This window comes from Pinus tabuliformis, chromosome X (assembly GCF_031772625.1).
Source record: "Pinus tabuliformis cultivar Carrire ecotype Pingquan chromosome X, CPIR1, whole genome shotgun sequence".
NCBI lineage: Eukaryota > Viridiplantae > Streptophyta > Pinopsida > Pinales > Pinaceae > Pinus > Pinus tabuliformis.
The window spans coordinates 73,644,575-73,666,779 of NC_142308.1; the positions used below are offsets into that span (position 1 = coordinate 73,644,575).

Genomic DNA, 22,205 nt, shown 5'->3' on the forward strand with positions numbered 1-22,205 from the left:
TCTGACTGATGTATAATCGCTTTTATTAGATTTCACGCTTTCGTTTGCATTTCTCTTTGTGTGTGCAGGTGTCCGACCACGAGGATAGTGGAGGATTGTGACCGGCCAGAGCAAAGGAGCGAGTGTGGCATCTCTTCATCAAACAAGAGCGTTGGAATCCAAGTAGGTGTTCTTTGCCTATCTTTTAATTGCAATTAGGAGCTTGCATAGTAGCACTGATTGATTGTTGCTAGACCCATGCTGGGCTAATAGGGATCGCTTCTATCCGTAGAGGGGATTTACCTCTCCAACAATTTGGCGACTCCGCTGGGGAGCTGGCCTTTGTCCTTTTTCATTCATCCTTGTTTTGAGTTTGTTTGATTGCTCTCTTTTTGAAATTTTGGGGATTAATTATCAGTCTTTTGCGTTTCCTGGGTTGATCTGGGAAATGCCCTTGTTTGATTGAAAGATTGGCTGTTTTGATTTGGGAGTTTTGATTTGCCTGTCACTATTTTTTAGCTCCATCGCGGATTTAATTTTAACAGTCGCGCTGATATCGCGCTCCCCCTTTTGCAACATCCTGTTCATCGCGTAATTACGCCTAACAGTCGTGACGATCCTGGAAATCGGATCAGCGCGGAAAAGACGTGTATAGTCGCGACGTCAGCGCCACTTGCTAGCTTTTTACCCGCGCTGACCTTGGGTTGCTAGCTTAATTCCCGCGACGACTGTGTTTTTCTGAGATCAGCTCGGTTTTTTGGACAAAAGTCGCGCTGACAGCGCGGGTGGTCTGTGTAAAAGTTGCGCTGACCCTTGATCATCTCGGGTTCTCAGTGTAAAAATTGCGCTGATTCCTAAAAAGTTGTTTTTATAACTTTATCTCCTGAATTCATCAATCTTTCTTATCCCCTGTTGTTTCTTGTCCCTCATAGGTTGTTTTGATTGCTTTTGGTTAAGGGACGCTCTCTCTTTGATTTCATTCGAGTGAGTCTTGTGTTTTTAGACCATGTGACCTAGCCCTTTAGAAGTTTCATCGAGAAACCGTTTGCTTGGGTTACTTGTCTATTCAAGGTTCATCCACAACCCTCTTATTGATTTGCTTGAGGCTTTTTCACTGCTTGTTGCTGGTTGATTTTTAGTGTCGATTATTGAACCACCTTTTTATGTTGATTCGATTTCTTCACTACCAAGCATAAATCACGATTGTTTGGATCGATCAGTTCACACTTGCTTCCTTCTTGCTTGAATTCCTTTTTGCCTTGTTGGGCTTAGATCACATAGCTCGTACAAGCCTTTGTTTTTCCTTTGATTTGGAGAAACTGTTTTGGTGTCTTGGGAACTTTGTTGAGTTTGCATTGAGTGATCTTGCTTTTGTTTGCTCGGTGTTGCTGTCTCTCAAAATTCATTTCAAAGTGCATAGTGCCATAGGGAAAGAAATCAAACTAGTATCTTTTGCGTTCAAGAGTTAATGAAAAAGAGCATTTCATTGATTTGTGTTCTCAAAAGAAAAATTTTATTTCTTTGTCATTAGCTGCATTAGGTTGCTTGTTTGATTGTATTCGTTTTGTTTAATTGAAAACTCTTAACCTTCTCATAGTTAGAATTCATCGAACGAAATGATGTCCTTTGGCATGTAGTTTGCATCTAGGTTATTGTGAGAGATCATGCGGTAGGACTTGAAACCGAAACTTAACTCAAGATCAACCATAAAATGAACTGAATGAACATAAAAACGCATTGGAACATAACGCTCATATTGTAGAGGTCTAGGCTAGAGACGTGCTCCGGCGTCGTTAAACCTAGTCACTGTTGTTTCACATTACGGTTGGGTGATTCCTCCTCTTGTGACTCGATAGTGGTCTAGCACGGATTTGAGCTCCCACGTACCATCGCATATATAGGGGAGACCCCACTAGGTTATCGACCTTGATCCCTAGGAAGCCGAGTCTGCCGCCTTGCGAACCGTAACGCACCGAACACAACATTCGGGAAGATTGACTGCAGTACGTAAAGTCCTTGGTTCTCATATGATTGCCAAGGTGTATAAGCGGTTTTACGGATTGCTTGGTAAACCCTTTGCCTAGAAGTCTCCAGAGTAGTCACTTTTGATCCTTTTCGGACTCCCTAAATGAAAAGGTGCCAGTGAGCGTCTTGTCACTTCGTGCTCATTAAATATTCGAAGGAGACTAGAGTCATCTTTTGTCCTTTTCTTGACTCTTAAAACATGAAAAGGTCAAGTTGTGTCTGTGCGTCTTAAAATTCATTTGGCTACGATAACATTACCTGGTTAGATCTCGTGTGCGTTAGCTTGAGTAGTTTTCTTTTCGTTTGCCATGGCAACTTTTCCAGGGTTTACCAACCCAAGTTCCCCTCCTGACGGGAATCCTGGTCATTTCCCTCCTCTCGGGAATGTTGGTGCTCCTTATATGGCAACGTTATCCCTTCCAGGGTTAACTGTCGGGTTGCCTGTTTGGTTGTTTTCAACCTCTTTGGTCCCTACTGTGTCGGCTGTTAGTCCATCAGTCCCTCCACCTGAGCAACATCATGTTGATCCTAAGGTGGACCTCTCTCCTTCGACGCCGACTTCTACGTCCTCATCTTCTACTTCGCCTGGTGAAAGTCTCGATTCGAATAACCAGGTGGCTAAGAAGAAGAAGAAGAAGACCAAGAAGAAGAAGTCTCCTAAGGGAGAGGCTACAAGTACAACGGTTACTCCCTCGAGTACACCTGAAGTCGGGCCACCTTCTGCTCCTCAGCGGAAGGTTAAATTTCCTTGTAGATTATGCAAGGGGGACCATCTTCTTCGTGATTGTCCTGGCATTCCCAGGGTCCTAGAAGTATGGTCTCGCGATCCGGCCCGCCCCTCATCGTCCTCTGAAGCTCACGACGATGCTACCTTATCAGTTGGGAATGGTAAGGGAAAAGGGAAGATTCGAATCCCCTGTAGACTTTGTGAAGGCAATCATCCCCTTCACCTTTGTCCACTCATGGATAAAGCCTCCGGTGTCTTGGAAAGTCTTACAGCTCCTTCACCCCAACTCCCCGTTGGATATCAACGTATTTCTGCAGTTGCAGATCCCCCGCCTCCCGACAATGAGATTGGTTCACATTCTTCTCTTGTCCAGGCCCCTCTTCCCGAACTCGGCTCTGTCCAGCCTGTTCCAGAACAACCATTGGTCGGAAAGAGTGTCGACTCGAGTCCGCCGCTCGCTCACTCTGTTTTGGAAGAGAATCATGCTCACGTTCTTCTCGTCTCTTCAGATTCTCCGGAGTCCCGAAATGACTCTCCTAACCCCGCTGCTCCCGAAGGTTCTCCTTCGTTCCCTTTAGCACATGGGGGCAATCATACAATTCCCCCACCAAGTAGTCTGGTCGCTTCCTTTGATTGGAATCGTCTGGTCGCCAGTCGCCTTCCATCCCATGTGCCTTTCCAGATTACAGTACTTGCCTGTGATAAGGCAGTACCTGGCACTGTTCTGGATGAAGGTGCGTCGGTCAGTCTTATGCCGTACACTACTTGGCAAGCTTTAGGTTCCCCGCAGCTCGGGCCGGTCACGCAGAATCTGTTGGCCTTCGACGGAGGAGCCTGTCCATCTCTAGGAGTTCTCCCGAAGTTCCCTATTACTTTGGGAGGAAAAACCGTCTATATAGACGTTTTGGTTACCCAAGGTGTTTTAGACTTTAGTCTTCTCCTTGGTCGCGACTATGTTTACGCCATGGGGGCACTTGTTTCTTCGCTTTTTCGTGTGGTTTGCTTTCCACATGATGGAAGAATTGTGACTGTCGATCAATTATCGTTCGTTAGTCCCCTAATGCCTCCTGCATTGTCGCCCCCTCCTGGTTTTTATCCACCAGTTGTATCTGCCCCGCCGCAGATCAACTACGTGGCCACCTACCCTGTGCCTGTATCCAGTGATGACACCGTCGTGCATAGTGTCCTGGGGGCATTGGGCCCGGACTTCCAAGATGTTTCCCTTCCATCGGGAGTGGTAATCTTGGAAGCCCCGACTTCGTATTCATTATGATGAAGTTCGGGCGGAGCATAGTTCATTTTCCTATGTCAAGCTCCCTAAAAAATGAAATTGGGTCTGGTTGGAGCATAGTTCCTTTCCAGTGTCAAGCTCCTTTGAAAAATGAAACTGGGTCTAGCAGAGCATAGTTCCTTGTCTTGTGTCAAGCTCGTTAAAAAATGAAACAAGGGTTATGAGGATAGTTCTTTTACAGTGTCAACCTCATTAAAAAATGAAACAACTCCCCTGTCCAAATCGAGTCTTTTGATTCAGATCTCGTAAAATACAAGTCGAGTCTTTCATAGATCTCGAAAGTGAACCTTCATTCCATCCACTTTGTTGAATGCAATGAAGCTTGGGGGGCATGTACCTCGATTTGCGTCATTATGCTGGGGGCATGCGAACTTATAACAAGCATAGTTTTTCGTTTCCAGCTTGTGTAAACATGAAACCGAATCCAAGCAGAGTTCTCCATGGTTCAAGCTTGTGTAAAAATGAACCCATACCCGATTTACATCTCGTGATTGCCATTTTTATCCGCTGAATTCTTCTAGATGAGCCTTGGTTGTTTCATTCCATTGCTACCATCTCTTTGGTCGATCATATGCTCTCACTTGGTTGTTTATCCTTTCCTGAGGAACCGCAGCGATGAGTGGTTTTGTTAGCCAGCCTCTTGACCATTACATGTTTTGAGCAGTTCCACCATTGCCGGAACCAGTTGCTACCCTTTATACCACTCGTTCCTCTAGGACGAGTCGCCTTTAAGCTCTTTTCTGACTCGTAAAATATGAAAAGATTGCCGAGTATTTTTCCCTTTTTGACTCGTTAAAGAGAATAAAAATGGAGGTCTGCTTTCAGCTCTTTTCTGACCGTTTAAAGACGAAAAGATGGCCGGGTTCCCTCTCGACTCGTTAAAGGAACGAGAGGCAGTCGCTTTTAAAGCTCTTTTTTCGACCGTTTAAACTAAAAAGATTGCCGGGTGTTTGTCGTTTCGCACTCGTTATTGGCTCCAAAACGACGTGCTTCTGACCGCTTTTTTACTTTTTCGGGTCGAAGTCACTACTTAAGAAAAGTACTCCTCGATCATTCTGGTCGGGCGGTTCTTTCGAGCATCGTTTTATACTTTTTCGGGCTCGGGAGACACAACTTTACGAAAAAGGACCCCCCTGGAGTTTCCTTTTCCGCTGTCTTTTCAGACTCTCTAAACAGGAAAAGACGCCGAGTTCTTCCTTTGTCAGGCTCGTTAAAACTTAATGACATCGGATATCATCGAAATGCCATTTTCCAAGCATATGTTATCCCCGTCAAGCTTGTCACCCAAAAATAATCGGGGTACCTGCCAGAAATGGTGGGGAAAATGGAACTGTAATAATTGTCGTGTCGGCAGTATGTCGCTCTTGAACATGGCACTGGTCTGCATTCGTGTCGGGTGGGGATATCTCATTCTGTTTCACATTGGCCTCCGTGGGTTTAGGTTACCCTATTTGACCTCTCACTTGCTCATTGCCTTGTCACCATGACCTCTGCTCATTTGATGTCAGATACTGCCAAATCCACTGTCGTGCCGCCGATATGTTCGAGAGAAGTTGACCTCTGCAACAGTATAACCTCCTCTGATATCTCACGCAAAATACTTTATCCTTCTCTGTCTCGCGTCGATGATGTGGGAAACATTATGGCCCACCTTCGGTCAAGGTTACTTCCTGTCGACTTCAGCTCATTATCCAGGAAGGTGACCTAGGGACTCCCTTCAGGTGCCTTAGAGCCTGCATGCCTTAATGGCAGGTTCTTCGTGTTCGACGCGGGGTTTTCATCATTGGCCTCCGATCGAATGATTCTGCGGGTGTTCGACACCAGCTCATTGATTCACACGCCGCGGATTGTACCTATAGTACCTTGAGGGCCATTGTCATTATTGGTGGTACCTCTCGCGTCTGTTAACAGTTTTCATCATTGACCGGTAATCAGACGATGTTCATGCATGTTCGACTTCAACTCATGTATTTACATGCTTGAACTTGTACTCTGTTCGGATTGGGATGGAGCGCAAGACCCTGGTTCTAGTCTGTTGTGAGCCAGGCTGCGATTTTTGTGGATTCGTTTTACATGACTCGTTGATGAATGGCTGCGACCATACCTGAGTCTTTTAGGATGGCTGCAACCATACCTTGTTATCATCATGGTCTCTTCAGCTGGGTGGCTGCGTCCATACCACGGACCTTTCTTCATATGTCTTTTGGATGGCTGCGCCCATGCCTAGACTACATGTAATCAAGTTATCAGTTGTACATACGTGCAGGTCCTTCCTGGTGGTGTTCCAGTTCGGCAGTTTTGTAAAGCATTTCACCCCTCCCACTCTCTCGGGCTTCATGCTTTAGGGGGCATCTGTTACACAGTAAATTGTCACTGTCTCCCTGTCAGTCTCCCTACTATGTCATGAATTCAAATAAATCATGCTCATGCTCTCTAATCTGGCCAAATACCCGCGCTGATGGGCGCTCCATAACAGACCAAATGCGCTGTCAGCGCGGAAGAACACGTGTTTCCCGCGCTGATCGAATTTCATGAGCCGGCGCGTTTGTTATTCATATCTGGGCACGCTGACATGACCTTCCCTGTTATTCAGCTGCGATGTCAGCGCTCCAGTGCAGTTATAGACCCGTGCTGATCCAGTTTGGGCGAGTTTGTTCTAACAGCCGGCCTTCCAGATGGTTCCAGGTCTGGTTATTAGCCTTGTGAGTATCGCCCTCCCTTCTATGGCGTGTCTGTTCGTCATTTGGAACCACCTTCCTTGAAGATAAGCTTGTCCTCCCATCATTCATGGAGACTCCTTCTCTATTTAAACCTCCACCATTACCATGAGCAGCTAGTTTTTGATAGTTTGGATAGTGTGGAATTCATAGTGCTTGGATTGCTGCTGTTAGTAGGTAGTTGGTGTGACAAGTGTGGTTTTGTTAGAGGAAGCTCAAGGAAGGTTGTGAGTGTTGCTTGTGTGAGAGAGAGCTTTTTGTGTTGGGAGAACTTACCTCCAAGGGTGAATGCTTATGAGACTTGCTGGCTGGACCCTCAAGAGAAGGACTCAGTGTCAGAACATTGGTTGTATCTTTCTCTGTTATTGATTTAATAATAGATGACTACTGTTATGGTTCCATTCTCATTTGTCTTGCAATGGTTAAATGTGAATTACATCCTTTCTGACTGATGTATAATCGCTTTTATTAGATTTCACGCTTGCGTTTGCATTTCTCTTTGTATGTGCAGGTGTCCGACCACGAGGATAGTGGAGGATTGTGACCGGCCAAAGCAAAGGAGCGAGTGTGGCATCTCTTCATCAAACAAGAGCGTTGGAATCCAAGTAGGTGTTCTTTGCCTATCTTTTAATTGCAATTAGGAGCTTGCATAGTAGCATTGATTGATTGTTGCTAGACCCATGCTGGGCTAGTAGGGATCGCCTCTATCCGTAGAGGGGATTTACCTCTCCAACACTTCCCATTGAAGATTAATGTTTCGGATGGCTAGCCTTGAACGACAAATTTCTCACTAGGAAGAATTTAGTTCGAAGAGGTTTCATTGGTCCTAGTATCTGCATGTTGTGCAAGCAAAAATTGGAAGATGTTGAACATCTCTTCATGAACTGTCTGGTTTCCACAGAAATTTGGTTTTCGGTCCTTAGTGTATTCCAGATTGTGGAGGATTGGAAGCATATTACACTGTTGACATGTTTTAAGCATTGGTTTCAGATACAACAAGTTTTTGGTACCTACCTTTTTTCATCATTTGGGGCATATGGCGCTGTAGGAACCTTATCATTTTTGAAGATAAGAAATCTGATATTAGATACACTGTTATGGGGATTGTTTCTCATTTTTCTGAGACAGGACCCATGAAACAAATTAAAAAATCTAGACAGGTCATATTGCAAGACATCTGTAATGAATATTCGATGGGATTCTTCGATGGGGCATGTAAATTTGGACTGTGTGGATGTGGTGTTCTCATTGCTACTGAACTTGACAAGTTTTATCACTTTTGGTGGGAGGGTCGTTCAGGTTCCAACAAGAGAGTGGAAATCATCGCACTATGGGGGCTACTATTCACTGCTAGTTGGCTCAACATTTCCAATCTGCATATTTTTGGGGACTCTAAAGGATGCATTGATTAGATAAAGGGATTGTCATGTTTCCAGCCTCATCTTTTGACATATTGGATGAAGCGCATTCGTATCTTGATTAATGCATTTCAGCGCATTGATTTCAATCATATATATAGGGAGCAGAACCTCATCGCTGACTTACTCTCCAAAAGAGGCATTTCAGCACCTTTTGGAGTCATACATTATGTTTATTCAACCTAGACTCCAAATTTGATTTTGGAACTATTCTGATCTCTTAGATAAGATTAGCATATGTCACTTGTTTTTTTTTTGTTTTTTTTTCTTATTTTTTATATCTAAACACTTCTGAACATTGGATGAACTTTCAGTGGATAATAGCACAGCAGTCCGCTTATGTTTTTACTTTCTGTTTGGGTTTTTTGTTGTTAAATTTGGTATTATATCATGAGACACAAACATGTAATTGTACTTTCTTTAATATTATTAAAGAAGGCGTTTTTTCTACTGCAAAAAAAAGTTCAATAATTTTGCGATGCAGATTGAAATTATGGTTTATCTGTTGAAAGAAGGAAGTTAATCGGTTTCTAGCGATATACATAGGGATATCAATTTTATAATAATACGCATGTCGATTGATTTGGAAACACCCGGTTATTTTTCATGAAGATTAAACATGCAATCATGTCAAATTATTCCATGTGCTGTCTGACATGCATACAATTCTTCACATAATCTCAGTGAAATGTAGTTTATTGCTTTCCTTTAGAGCTTCGTTTTGAAGATTCACTAGCCGATCACAAATCAATTTGTTAGAAATAAGACATAGGCTGAAAAAATACGGAGAATACAATCTTCTGAGAGATTAATTGGACTTCTTGCAGTTTTTGCGGATTTGCCCGCTAGTGCCAGTGAGAGGGCTAATATTCCCCATTTTCACCATGGCAGCTGCAAAGTCTGTAAAGAAGCTCTTCTGATTGGTGCTGTACGCAGTATCCTGAGAATCTGTAGAACCTCCATTAAAGAGCTGCTGGTCGGAGTGGAGAAGTCCTTTCTTCATTTTCAGATTAGTGTGATACTGGTTGTCAAATGTGGTTGGGGTGACCACATCTAAGGGGGAGAGGTTGTTATCCCCACCAGCGTCGGGGCAGTTTGCCCTTTGATTTCGTTGTAGATGCGAGTTCTGAAAAAGGCGCACCATGATTGACCAATTGTATGAGCACCTGTAATAACAATAACAATAGCTTGTGATAAGATTTCAATTTAATTACATGAAAGTTATATGGTTTATTAACATGATGGCTCCATAAGTAATATTGTACCTGAAAGTGCAACAAGGTCTTTGGTAGAAAGACCGTGAGCTTGAAAAGATGAGACGAGTGTGCTGAGACTGGATGCAGGAGATGGAATGTTGTTGTTTACAGCGCTTAAAGTAGCAGTCGGGGAGTCTTGCCTTCCCAGCATTACCGTCCATGTTGAGCCTTGAAGCTAACAAATTGCATTCACAAGTAATTAGAAATTATTCTTTGATTTCCTTAGGTCGTCTGAAATGAAATGAGTCGATATTGTGTTTATCACTAACGCCTAATTGAATGATATATGAATAGATGATTACTTCAACAATAGAGTCACGAGCAGCAACGGTGAGAATGTCTACACACGACACGACTCCACTGCAGGCTGCCTCCACTTGAGTTTTAATGCTGTCTATTACCTCGAAGCCTCTTGCAGAATTGGCGTTTGGGCCTGCAGTCTTTTCTCTGGAAACGTAGCGTTGTCATCCAATAAGATTGAACCATCGCACCCCTGCAAGGCAACCGAATCCAAAATTCAACATGATGAGACTCAGAAAACATAAAGAATTAGTGATAAGTCATTATTTTCGACTAAATAAAACTCTTTTCTACATTGACGAAGCAATCGTGAAAGTGAAGGCGGACCAAGGACGCCCCCATCCTTTTCTCCTTAGTGACCGCCTGCTTCACCACTGATTTCACTATCGACTGCAAACTCGGACACGATTTGTCATAAAACGTTGAGCTCAGCTGCCCATTCACGGCGTTTATATGTATCAAGGCTACAAACACAACCATTAACCCAATGCACACTAGAGTCCTCATGATCATATTTGGAAAAAAAGGATGAAACGCAGAAGATAAGAGCGAAATGGAGTGGTAGATACTAGAAACGAGGATGTTCGCTGAGTGTTGGAAACTTGGAGGGTACTGAGCTTCTTATGGATGATGCAATCCAAGTTGAAGTTGAAGAGGCTTCCTCGGGGGTAATGCATTGACTCGGTCAATTTTCGCGTGCGATAAACTGAGAGCGAAGACGCGGAGAACGAGTCCAATCTGGACAAAATGTCAAGTCTGTGCGGTGCACCAAGATGTACCGACAAAAATCTGTCATCCACTTTAGGGAAAGACAGCATGTTATCCACGATCTCGGAATTTCACTTTTGAGCTCTTGACACGCATGTCGAACAATCCACGTGTCTTTTAATTTTCAAGTTTCGTCGAAACTATTGTAGTAAACTTGGGTGCATGTAATTCCTCGTATGCCTCTTTTATGTTACAATACAGTAGTTAATATAGTACAGAATCCCATCCTCAAACATATGTATTGTATAATATTGAATATTCAATTAAAATTTGGGATCACCCTTCGACTCTCAGTATCTCTGTCGCATCATATTGTCAAATAATGGAGGAGAGAGACATCTATTTTGACAAAACTTCTCATTTACTTATTTTGTTTGATTCGCTAACTTTAAAAAAAGAGAAAAAAATAAACAAAAACGTGAAATCGCGAGGCCGATCTGTCTGATCCCGCGTAATTATCATGTCTTTCATATTTTATTGTACTTAACATGTAGCTTTCAGCCACCGTTGAAATTTTATTCGCTTCTCCATTCCATCCATGATTGTCCAACGGGTCCTTTGCCTGCGCTGATTGATTTTTTTCTCTCCTTAATCGTTACGATGAGCTGGAGCCCAAATGCCGGTGTTTACTCTCTGCCTTAAAATTTGTGTCAATCGACGTTGCTTATATTTAGCGAAGGACTTGATCTATGGCTTCGTATAATAAATATTTTATTAGCAATTGCACCGAGAGGTGCAAAGGAAAGGAACTTCGATAAGAGGACTGAGGGGAATGCGGAAGGTATATTATTTTTGTAATATTTTGGGATTGTACAAAATTATATGTTTTGATCACGATTAAGTAGTATAGGTTTAATGGGAGGAAGCGTGGCAGCAAAGGGAGGAAATGATGAATTTACAGGGAATGCAGAATATCTACTGAACAGGGATGGACAGAGAACTCATCTTGGTCAAAGATTATTGTATAGAAGGAAGAGAAAATGAAGAATGGAGAGAATGGAAAACAATAGAACACTGGAACAGGAATGCAATGGAGGAACAAAAAATCTTGTTTAGCAAGGAATTAGAGTCCAGGAATATAAAAAACAGAGGAGGCAATGATATTCTACAATGGGGAAAAGAAACTAAAGGAACTTTCACTATTAGGGAAGCATATAATATAAAAATCCAGCAAGAGCAGAGGGAAGAGGAGCAGAAATGGAGAAAACTTTGGAAAAATAAATGGTGGCCGAAGATAAAGATGTTCGTGTGGTTGGTAGGGAGGAAACGTATTCTAACCTGGGATCAAATCCAAAAAAGAGGATTCTCAGGCCCATCAAGATGTTGTCTCTGCAACCAAGATGGAGAAGACCAGGAACATTTACTAAATGGCTGCAGAATAGCCCAATTCCAATGGGATAAGACTAAAGATCTCTTTGCAACAATTGAACGAAATCCACAAGATATCATACAAACTCTGTGTAATTGGGGAGAAGGAAAGTTTAAAAGCTCGGTGGTGAGAAGAGCCTGGAACATGGTGGCAGGATTCAATGTGTGGAATATTTGGAAAGAAAGAAATGGAAGAATTTTCCAAGGGAAAATATCAAATCCGGAAGAAGTTTGGCAAAGGACCCTGAAACAAATCAGGGAATCAATCCTTGCAGAAGTTTGGACAGAGGAAGATTGGAAGACCTCTGAGGAAGAAGCAGAAATCCTAAGAAGGTTGAACTTGGAACAAGGGATGGTCTTTCAACAAAAAACAAAGCAACAACAACCTATCGCTGCCCAAAGTCTTGCAGTCTTCCGTAGGCCACGGGAAGGGTTTATCAAGCTTTACTTTGACGGAGCGTCAAAGGGGAATCCAGGTCCAGCAGGATATGGAGGAATCTTTAGAAACAGTCAAGGAGATATAGAATGGATTTATGCAGAACATGGAGGAACTATGAGTAATAACGAAGCGGAATTCATGGCGGCTTATTAGGGCCTCAAAATTGGATAAGAAATGGATATAGAAAGTTAGAGATCGAAGGCGACTCAACCCTGGTTATAAACACCATAAAAAAATTAATACAAGGGAAACAGTGGGAGCAGGTCATCAAAAGTTGGAGAACAGCGAGCATAGTCCAAGAAATTGAAGAAACATTGAAAGATATTGAATACAAGATCACCTCTCATGTCAAGCGAGAAGGAAATAAGCCTGCGGATTGCTTGGCCAATTGGGGAAGTAAGGAATTAATGGGGAAAGTGGATGAAAGTTGGACAAATCAAATGGTTATGACAAGATGGGATAGTTTGAAACAACTCATAGACAACGATACCCATGAAACAACATAATTGTAATAAAAAAACCGTGAAGCTCCTGAGCGAGAAGATAAGGGAGGTGAATTCGGCAGCAAGATAGGATAGAAGGACAGCGGCCATACCTCCCTGACCATAGTAATTAATGATAATTCAGAGCAGCAGGTATGCAATCCAAAACAAATCTCGGAAAACACCGAAGAGAGCATCATTCAAGTTACAAGGGAGAAAGGAAGTGGAGGACAAATTCATCATAAACAAAAAGGTGGCGATAAATCTATAAGGCAGAACAAGAGAAGGATGAAAGACAACAAGAAGTTGAAGAAGGTGGCGAGGAAAGGAGAGACCTGACAGAGGAATCAAAACCAACGTCTTAAACGAGTCAAGATGGCAGCGAGCTGGGATAAAGAAGTCCAAGCAGAGCGGGAGGATTTCGGAGATGGACAATTTGAGCGGAGCAGAATAAAAATTGAGGTCGAAAGCTCAGAAGACATGGAGATTAACCAGGACGAGGGTTTCCAGAGTAAGACTTTTGAAAAAGGACAGAGCAGCAAAAATGTTAAACGAGGCAGAACAGACGGAAGAAGGAAAGCTCGTGAACAAAGAGGTAAAGGTCGACCCCGGAAAGCAAACAACGAAGAGGAGGGAAACCAGCCTCAGGGAAGGTGAAAAAGGGGAAGGAAATCTATCCGCAGGACGGTTCATGAGGCAGAGCAGGCTTACAATCAAGAAACGAATGAAGACATCCGAAAAATCATTGAATTCATGGAAAACAGAGTCCTGGAAGAACCGTCGGACCCTGAGATGGAAGAATGGAAATCCCAGATGCCTGATCCAGGCAATACCAGAGGTAGACTAACCCTATACCGTCGAGCTCTTCACATTTACTGGGTCCTGAAGCAACTTTTGGCCAAAGCAATGGAACAAGTCGCTGCAGAAATGGTGGAGATGACTCAGGAATCGATGGCAGCAAGAAAGGAGATGGATAATGTTGAAGGTATAATGCAGCAACAAAATGAACAAATTAAGGAGATTCGGGAGATGCTGAAGGAACTGGTAAAAACCAAAGACAACAATGAAATCAAAAGGGGAAACGCAGAGATTTGAGAGGCTTGTTAACTCTCTCTTTTTGATTTTTGATGCTACTGCTCTGTTTTTTGGGAATTTGATTGCATGTCTCATCAACCAGTAGTGAAGATAGGTCTTTTAGTAGATCTTAGAAAGAACAGTCTCTTAAAACATTCTGATTACGAAGGTTTAATGTCTTGTAAGTTTTTTCTGACAGTATGTAAAAAGCAAAACAGTAGCGAATGCTTGATGAAGAGGAACCAACAGATCCGGTTTCCCATATGGGTGGATTGAGGTTCCTTAGTATGTATTTTTCAGTTTGTTGTAGATAATAGAAATTCCTTAGCTTACAAAAAAAAAAGTAGTATAGGTTTAATATTTATCTCTTAGAGTGCAGCTGAGGGGTTGTAAAAAGTTATATATGTTGACCATTAGCGTAGCATAGGCTTAATATTTATCTTCTAGAGTACAACAGAGAGAAGAAAAGCTTTTTGCAAATAAGAGTAAAGAAACATAAATCTATCAAGATCTAGTGTCATTCTAGTAAAAAATAGGCATCTTTAACATATTGACTAGAGTTTTGTACAAGCAAAAAAACAAAATTACATCATTGATTTGCATGGTTGATCAGTAAAGCTCATACAAAATACAAATAATTGAAGAGGATTTGCATGGTTGATCAAAAAAGCTCATACAAAATACAAATAATTGAAGAGGTGTTTGATAATGAGTAAAGTCAAATAACACCTTAATATATTGCAAACTTGACTCTAACTATAAATCATCCAAAAAAGTTCAAAGAACAATTAATCATTGATTAAAAGTGTATAGAAGCATAACATTTGGACATAATCTCAATGTATAATATGAACATCTAACCACAACATAACTAAGCACAAAAAGCTTGCATTATTTACCAACACAACTCTAACATTTAGTTACAAAATTACCATTAAATTCAATGTTACCAAAGCAAAAATTATTGCAAATCACAAATCATGAATACAAAATTTGTCATTTATCCTTTATAATTATGTGGAAGCCCAATTATGTTCCCCATGCCATTGAGATCTAGCTTGTATCATTTATAATTATGTGTTAGCCAAATTATGTTCCTCTTTCCATTCAGATCTGGCACAGGTGCCTAAAAGGAGATGTTGTGATCGTCCCCATATAGATTCAAATCCCACTCATCACATGCTTGCCTCATTGGCTGATAATCTTTGAAAGGAGCCATTTCATGTGGATGGAATAAGGGATATCCTTGATTGATTTTTGATGGATTAGATTCCCCGGTTATAGCAGCTAAGTTAAGAATGGATTCCATAAGTCCACAAGTGAAATTCCTGTCATTGACTGGAAGCATTCAAACAAACAAAGAAATCATGTTCCCCATCCTTAAGTTTGCAACAATATAATGTTAGTATGTTAGGGGACTTACAATCAACTAACTTGTGAAAGGAAATAAGTGTTGAGAGTTCCAATATTCAAACCATTAATGCAACATATTTTTTATGCACATCATATATAAAAAATTAGTGTTAATGGCAATCATAGTTCAATATAAGGGTGTCTAGTTATTGTTATTGCCATCCTAGAATGCCACACATAAAGAAGTTGTGTTTGATGTTTAATTTTTTGAAAAACTTATTTATGGATCCTATAAATGCTTCACCAAAGTCACAGATTGACATCATGTATCCTTTGTTATTGAATGAAAGAGCTTATGAGTTACATGCACTAAGGGTTGGATTTTGACACAACCCAGGTTGGATTCCCGTCTGATTGCCGAATATCCACTAGGTATGTGAATATTAAGGCACCTTAAGTAGTTGCAGTACGTAACTATATCAGCCAGAATAGTTGGTACAATGATCATTATCGTTACAAAGTGTTTTTGTATCACGCTCATAGTGAAAGCCACTCCAAAATTTTGTATGAAGACATGGCGGCCTCTCGCCATTACAGAGCCAATGCTAAAGAGATTCCGCCAATATGGCATAGTGTAGATGTGTGGAGATAAACTTGCGAAGGACAACATCAATGAATGTGGGAATTCTTTGAATTGTTTTAATTTCAAATTGAACATGAACTTGTTAGGGCTCATCTCTATCCCTACTACTTGTGACTCCTCATTCTAGGTTTCTCACAAATCTTTCCATGGTAGTGAACAAATAAATCTCTACAAGTTGGTTTATAAACTCGTACATAACTTATAGCTGCGTTAAAACCTATGACCACTTTGCCAAAAACAAAAAACAAAAACTCTTAATTATCAACCTAATTCATACAACAAACATGATACATGATACACCTTGATAATTCAGACAAATGGATCAGGGTACTCTGCAACAACATATTTTTTATAATCCATCAAGCAGTTTACATAAAATAAAATGAAAAAAAATTATTATTATGGATATATTTCATGACCAGTGTATTAGAGCTACTAACCTTGAATTGATTTGATGACTTTCTCTTTGGGTACATAGACCATATCCAGAATCTTGCCAATCTTGTTCTCCCATAGACCCATATGCTCATTCACAAACGAAGTATTTACACGAGGCCTCATGTACAAAGTATTGTTCAAAGTTCTAGGATCATCCACTACCACAATTATGTAGGTTGTAACGACTTCCTCAACCACAATACAATGTCCAAAATAATTAACTAAAACCAAAAACCAACCACAAAACTTATAGCAGAGATCATCTAATACTGTTTAGATCTAGAAATTTTCACATTAATTAACAAAATTAATTATGATATTTTAACAATACAAAATTAGCTTTGATGATCGAGTGATGTATGCAATCAATTTACTTTTCCCTGATGTTGAATGCCAAATCGATGTATGTCTCAAGTCTACAATATCCTATTAAAAATGGCAATACTTTCTACTTATCGTTGTTTTTTAGAGTAACCTACCTTTCAAATGAGTCATGTAATAGATGAAAAGAAGGGACTGGAATCCCATGAAAATAAATCAAAAGCCATTTCTACGGAAGGAACCCTTCTCAGCAAGTTATGCTATGTAAATTTATCTCAACGTCACAAGAAAGACCAGTGAATTACCAATTCGTACCAAAAACCTCAATTTTTTTTGCTGAATGTATTGATATACATCATTTTAGAATTTTGTGTGAAATTTTCTTTCTTAAAAAGCTTGCCAAGCTGCAAGTTTCCCTGAGTCGTCCATTTTATTTTGCTCCATATTGTTTCTTGACAGTGTTACAAGAAATGGGCAATTTTGCTCCAAACTCCATCTTGCATCATTCAGGAGAAAGTTTCAATTGCAAAATCCAGTGATACTGAGAACGTAAAAAAGAGAGGTTGGATTTGAATCCATCTGAGAGATAAATGGATTTGAGTTCCTATATTTTAAAGTAAATATTTAGACAATGAAGAGATGAGGAAAAATTTTGAATAAGAAGAGCCAACGAGACTGACAACAAGTGCATGTTCACAATATATTCAAATGATTCATAGTCACATCCACGGATATAATAATTTGTGGACATAAATTAATGGTCCATCAAACCTTAGGCATTTTCATTTCCAAGAAAGTCAACTTTGTCCCTTGGATGGGTTGTAAGGCCAGTCTATCCCAAGGTTGGATCGAAATGCCCTTCAGTTGATACATACTCTTATAGGATCCAACCCTATTTTTTTTCAACAACCTTCAAATATATAATGAGCACATTGTATGTTATGTTATCTATAAGTCAGATGCATGAATTTCCACGAGCATTGGAGAGGGTGTGTAAAGCATTACACCCTTCAAAAACAATGCCCTCGAATTTGCGTCTCTTGAGGCTTTGTTAGCCTCCAAATGTGCACTTTGGGATTGTCCTAGGCCTACTCAAAGATCAGATTGGTGCTAAGACTATTGTAGCAATTTTCATGGAATCGTGGCTTTCGATGAAGGCCCTCCAAGCAAGAGACATGTTTTATGACCAGGAGGCATTGACCTGAAGGATGACTTCTTTGCTACTCTTGATGCAAAAACTATGGGAGAAGTTGTTGGGAATCCTGAATGTGAAGGTGCAGTGATGCAAGCTACCTTATCATCGTGCGAATTAACTAGGTGTCAATTTTCTTCAGTGCATCTTCACATCTCTCTAGGTTCACTACTATATTAGTTCAATCATGTAGAATATATTGCATTAAAATGTCTTCTCCTTTTTGTTCATGAATATAATTATTTAATTCAATTTATCTATCAATTTTCTCTCCTTTCCTTGTAAGTTTTGTTCGTTGTTTTCTAGCTAACTACAACCTATGCAATTTCAACACAATTTCACACTCACTTGCTTCAACAAAATAAATGTTTTGGTCATGTTTTGATCGATGCTATCAACAAAATTTTTAAATTATTCTATATATTCCCTTATGATCCGTTCACATTCTTCATCATTAAGATTGATGCCCACACTAACTTGGCTCAATTGCCTTTTTCCTTGACCCAACTATCTTTTGACTCAACAAAGTTGCATCATGACTTCTTCTTCTCTAACAAGATGCCCAACAATTTTTTCCCTCAAAGTGATCTTCAACACCTCACCAATCTAAGAGGAAACAAGACACAGTTGTGGGTTACATCCTCTTCACAGTACAACACTCTTCTAGCAACTTTATCCATCTTATTTAAGTTGGAGAGTAGATATTATTACTCAGTACGCTATACATTGTTGGACAAAAAATTTGAGATCTTGACTGTCAATTAGGACATGCTTCCTACCAGTTGCTAACTTCTATTTCACCCTATGAAAACCTCTTGCATCTTTCCCTTTTGCACAAAAAATATGCAATATTCATTTTCCTTAAATGTTTCCATAAACAATGTCTACACTCACACACAGGTATTACTCAAATCCATAAAAACAACTATTATTTAGAGGTAATAGAGAAATGAAGGTTTTAGATTCTAAGAGTTCTGAGGTCATGTTCTAGAACTTGCTTTTTTCAAATGTAAGTGTGTTGTAGCTGAGTAGGAGCCTTTACCATCCAGGTCATTATGCTTATCCATTATATCGATCTTATTGCTATATAATGGGACTTTATCATATTTTTGTGGTATGTGTGTGAAGGTGTGACTTTGATTTAATAAAAGAGTTATGCTATTTTTTTGTTGTCACTATTTGCTATTTGTTTAGTTGTATTTCCACATTGTAGTCACATCAAAAGATGGACAAACCAATGTCACTAACTAATTTAATAAGAGAGTCCAACTACTTTTATGTTGTCTTTATTTGTTTATTTCTATTTCCACATAGTAATTACTTTAAAAGATGGACAAACCAATCGCACTAACTAATAGCACACTTACTGTACTATCTTCATGTTAATGACTCTTTTGTGAGGAAATAAAGATCATACTTCTTCTCATACCATGTTAATATGAGAGAGTAGAGATTATTGCACACACAAAATGCATCAATTGTAATAATACATATAAATATATGAAACTAGACAAACTATCTTTGAAAGTCAATATATTGGTTGAGGGAATATGTCATTCTCAACCAACAACTTGGGAATCATCTCTCAAACCAACTAGGTCTCAACAACATCCTAACCAATAAAAAAACTCCTTAAAAACACTGAAATTCCAACTAATAATCACATCAATAAAATATGATCATACACATCATAAAAGTAAGAGTTATATTGTCCAATATGAGCTTAACAGTACTAAGAAAGAGCCTATCAAGCATGTGCATAATATTTTCAACTAATTAAATAAACATGGTTTAGTTCCACTTTTCCAAGGGATGGTAGTTAATAGCAACCTTGTAGGGCACTGCCCTAACTTTCCTGCGTTATTTTTTGAGCAGATAATGAGGACTCAAATTTTAAATCACAATTAATATGAATATTTTTACATAATATATTGAAATTTCCCTGGAGAGAAATCCGAGAAATCCAAAATACAAATTGTCTGCTGCTTGGGTTATCATTCAACAAAAGTGGCAAAACATCAAAAGAAACTATATGGTAGATGTAGGATGGCATGGACAGACTATGATATCGAAATGGAAAGCGAAGACATTTCAGTGTAAAGACGACAAGTTAATCCTTCTGCAAGTCCAATAATGTTGCAATGCAGATTGAAATTATGGTTTATCGGTTGAAAGAAGGAAGTTAATCATTTATAGTGATATACAGAGGGCTACCAATTTTATAATAATACGCATGTCGATTGATTTGGAAACGCCTGGTTATTTTTCATGAAGAATAAACATGCAACCATGCGAAATTATTCCATGTGCTGTCTGAAATGCATACAATTCTTCACATAATCTCAGTGAAATTTAGTTTATTGCTTTCCTTTAGAGCTTCGGTTTGAAGACTCACAAGCCGATCACAAATCAATTTGTTAGAAATAAGACATAAGCTGGAAAAATACGGAGAATACAATCTTCAGAGAGATTAATTGGACTTCCTGCAGTTTTTGCGGATTTGTCCGCTAGTGCCAGTGAGAGGGCTAATATTTCCCATTTTCACCATGGCAGCTGCAAAGTCTATAAAGAATCTGTTCTGATTGGTGCTGTACGCAGTAACCTGAGAATCTGTAGAACCTCCATTAAAGAGCTGCTGGTCGGAGTGGAGAAGTCCTTTCTGTATTTTCAGATTAGCGTAATACTGGTTGTCAAATGTGATTGGGGTGACCACATCTAAGGGGGAGAGGTTGTTATCCCCACCAGCGCTGGGGCAGTTTCCCTTTACAGATGTAGCGAAAGCAGCGTTAACGTTGGTTTCGTTGTAGATGCGAGTTCTGAAAAAGGCGCACCGTGATTGACCAATTGTATGAGCACCTGTAATAACAACAACTCGTGATAAGATTCCAATTTAATTACATGGAAGTTATATGGTTTATTAACATGATGGATCCATAAGTAATATTGTACCTGAAAGTGCAACGAGGTCTTTGGTAGGAAGACCGTGAGCTTGAAAAGATGAGATGAGTGTGGTGAGACTCGATGCGGGAGATGGAATGTTGTTGTTTGCAGCGCTTAAACTAGCAGTCGGGGAGTCTCGCCTTCCCAGCATTACCGTCCATGTTGGGCCTTGAAGCTAACAAATTGCAATCACAAGTAATTAGAAAGCATTCTTTGATTCCATCAGGTCGTGTGAAATGAAATAAGATATTGTATTTATCATTAACGCCTAATTGAATGGGAGATGAATAGATGATTACTTCAACGATAGAGTCACGAGCAGCAATGGTGAGAATGTCTGCACACGACACGACTCCACTGCAGGCTGCTTCCACTTGAGTTTTAATGCTGTCTATTACCTCGAAGCCTCTCGCAGAATTGGCGTTTGGGCCTGCAGTCTTTTCTCCGGTAAACGTAGCGTTGTCATCCAATAAGATTGAACCATCGCACCCCTGCAAGGCAACCGAATCCAAATTTCAACATGATCAGACTAACAAAGCAGAAATGGTTACCGATAGGTCATTATTTTCGACTAAATAAAACTCTTCTTACGTTGACAAAGCAATCGTGAAAGTGAAGTCGGACCAAGGACGCCCCCATTCTTTTCTCTTTAGCGACCGCTTGCTTCACCACTGATTTCACTATCGACGGCAACCTCGGACACGATTTGGCATAAAACGTTGAGCTCAGCTGCCCATTCACAGCGTTTATATGTACGAAGGCTACAAACACAACCATTAACCCAAGACACACTAGAGTCCTCATCATCATATTTGGAAGAAAACGATGAAACACAGAAGATAAGAGCGGAATGGAGTGGTAGAAACGAGGAAGTGTGCTGAGTGTTGGAGGGTATTAAGCTTTTTATAGACTATGCAATCCAAGTTGAAGTTGAAGAGGCTTCCTCTTCTCTTCTGCAGGCAGCCTTAGTCCCCGTGACAGCAAATGAGCAGAATGTGTAAGGTAGTGTATTGACTCAGTCAACTTTTGCGTGCGAGAAGCAGGGAGGGAAGACGCGTAGAAGGGGTGCAATCTGCACAAAATGTCAAACCTATGCGATGCACCGACGAAAATATATTATGCACTTTAGTTGAATACAGCATTATCCACGATCTCGGAATTTCACCTGTTTGTTCTTCACACGGGTGTAACAATCTAAGAGATTTTTTTGGGGGCAAGTCTTTTGGTTTAATTTTTTTAAAAGCGTGTAAAAATGTAGTGTAATTATAAGTTTGATAGGTAATTTTTGTCCAATTTAAGTGACTTAAATTTTTTAGACATACTGAATCTATATAATAAAAAATTAATCTAAATAATCCAAATTAAAATTTCACTTTAAATTTTTCCAAATTTTTCCACCAAAACTACAGAATCCAAAAATCACACTAAATACAACACATCATTTCAGCTCCTTTTCAAGTTCCTTCGCAACTAT

The 22,205-nt window shown here is 40.1% G+C and overlaps 1 protein-coding gene and 1 pseudogene across 2 annotated transcripts; both read right to left on the minus strand.

The window, feature by feature from the left end:
• Window positions 1-8,781: 8,781 nt before the first annotated feature.
• Window positions 8,782-10,286, minus strand: LOC149138413 (cationic peroxidase 1-like; annotated as a pseudogene). Its single transcript, XR_016264836.1, has 4 exons — window positions 10,008-10,286; window positions 9,716-9,906; window positions 9,423-9,588; window positions 8,782-9,323 (listed from the first exon to the last, which is right to left on the minus strand). The product of XR_016264836.1 is annotated as a cationic peroxidase 1-like (transcript).
• A 9,728-nt stretch (window positions 10,287-20,014) lies between these two features.
• LOC149138414 (peroxidase P7-like) lies at window positions 20,015-21,621 on the minus strand. Its single transcript, XM_089446210.1, has 4 exons — window positions 21,323-21,621; window positions 21,031-21,222; window positions 20,741-20,906; window positions 20,015-20,647 (listed from the first exon to the last, which is right to left on the minus strand). The coding sequence occupies exons 1-4, from the start codon at window positions 21,539-21,541 to the stop codon at window positions 20,262-20,264; spliced, it is 963 nt and encodes a 320-aa protein (XP_089302336.1). The 5' UTR covers window positions 21,542-21,621; the 3' UTR covers window positions 20,015-20,261.
• Window positions 21,622-22,205: the final 584 nt, after the last annotated feature.

What these genes read in the sequence shown, in the direction of transcription:
- LOC149138414 (XM_089446210.1), bottom strand. Translation starts at nt 21,541, where the DNA reads ATGATGATGAGGACTCTAGTGTGTCTTGGGTTAATGGTTGTGTTTGTA. An exon ending in CTCGTGACTCTATCGTTGAA is followed by an intron (nt 20,907 to 21,030) that starts GTAATCATCTAT and finishes GCAATTTGTTAG; the next exon opens with CTTCAAGGCCCAACATGGAC. An exon ending in AGACCTCGTTGCACTTTCAG is followed by an intron (nt 20,648 to 20,740) that starts GTACAATATTAC and finishes TTGTTATTACAG; the next exon opens with GTGCTCATACAATTGGTCAA.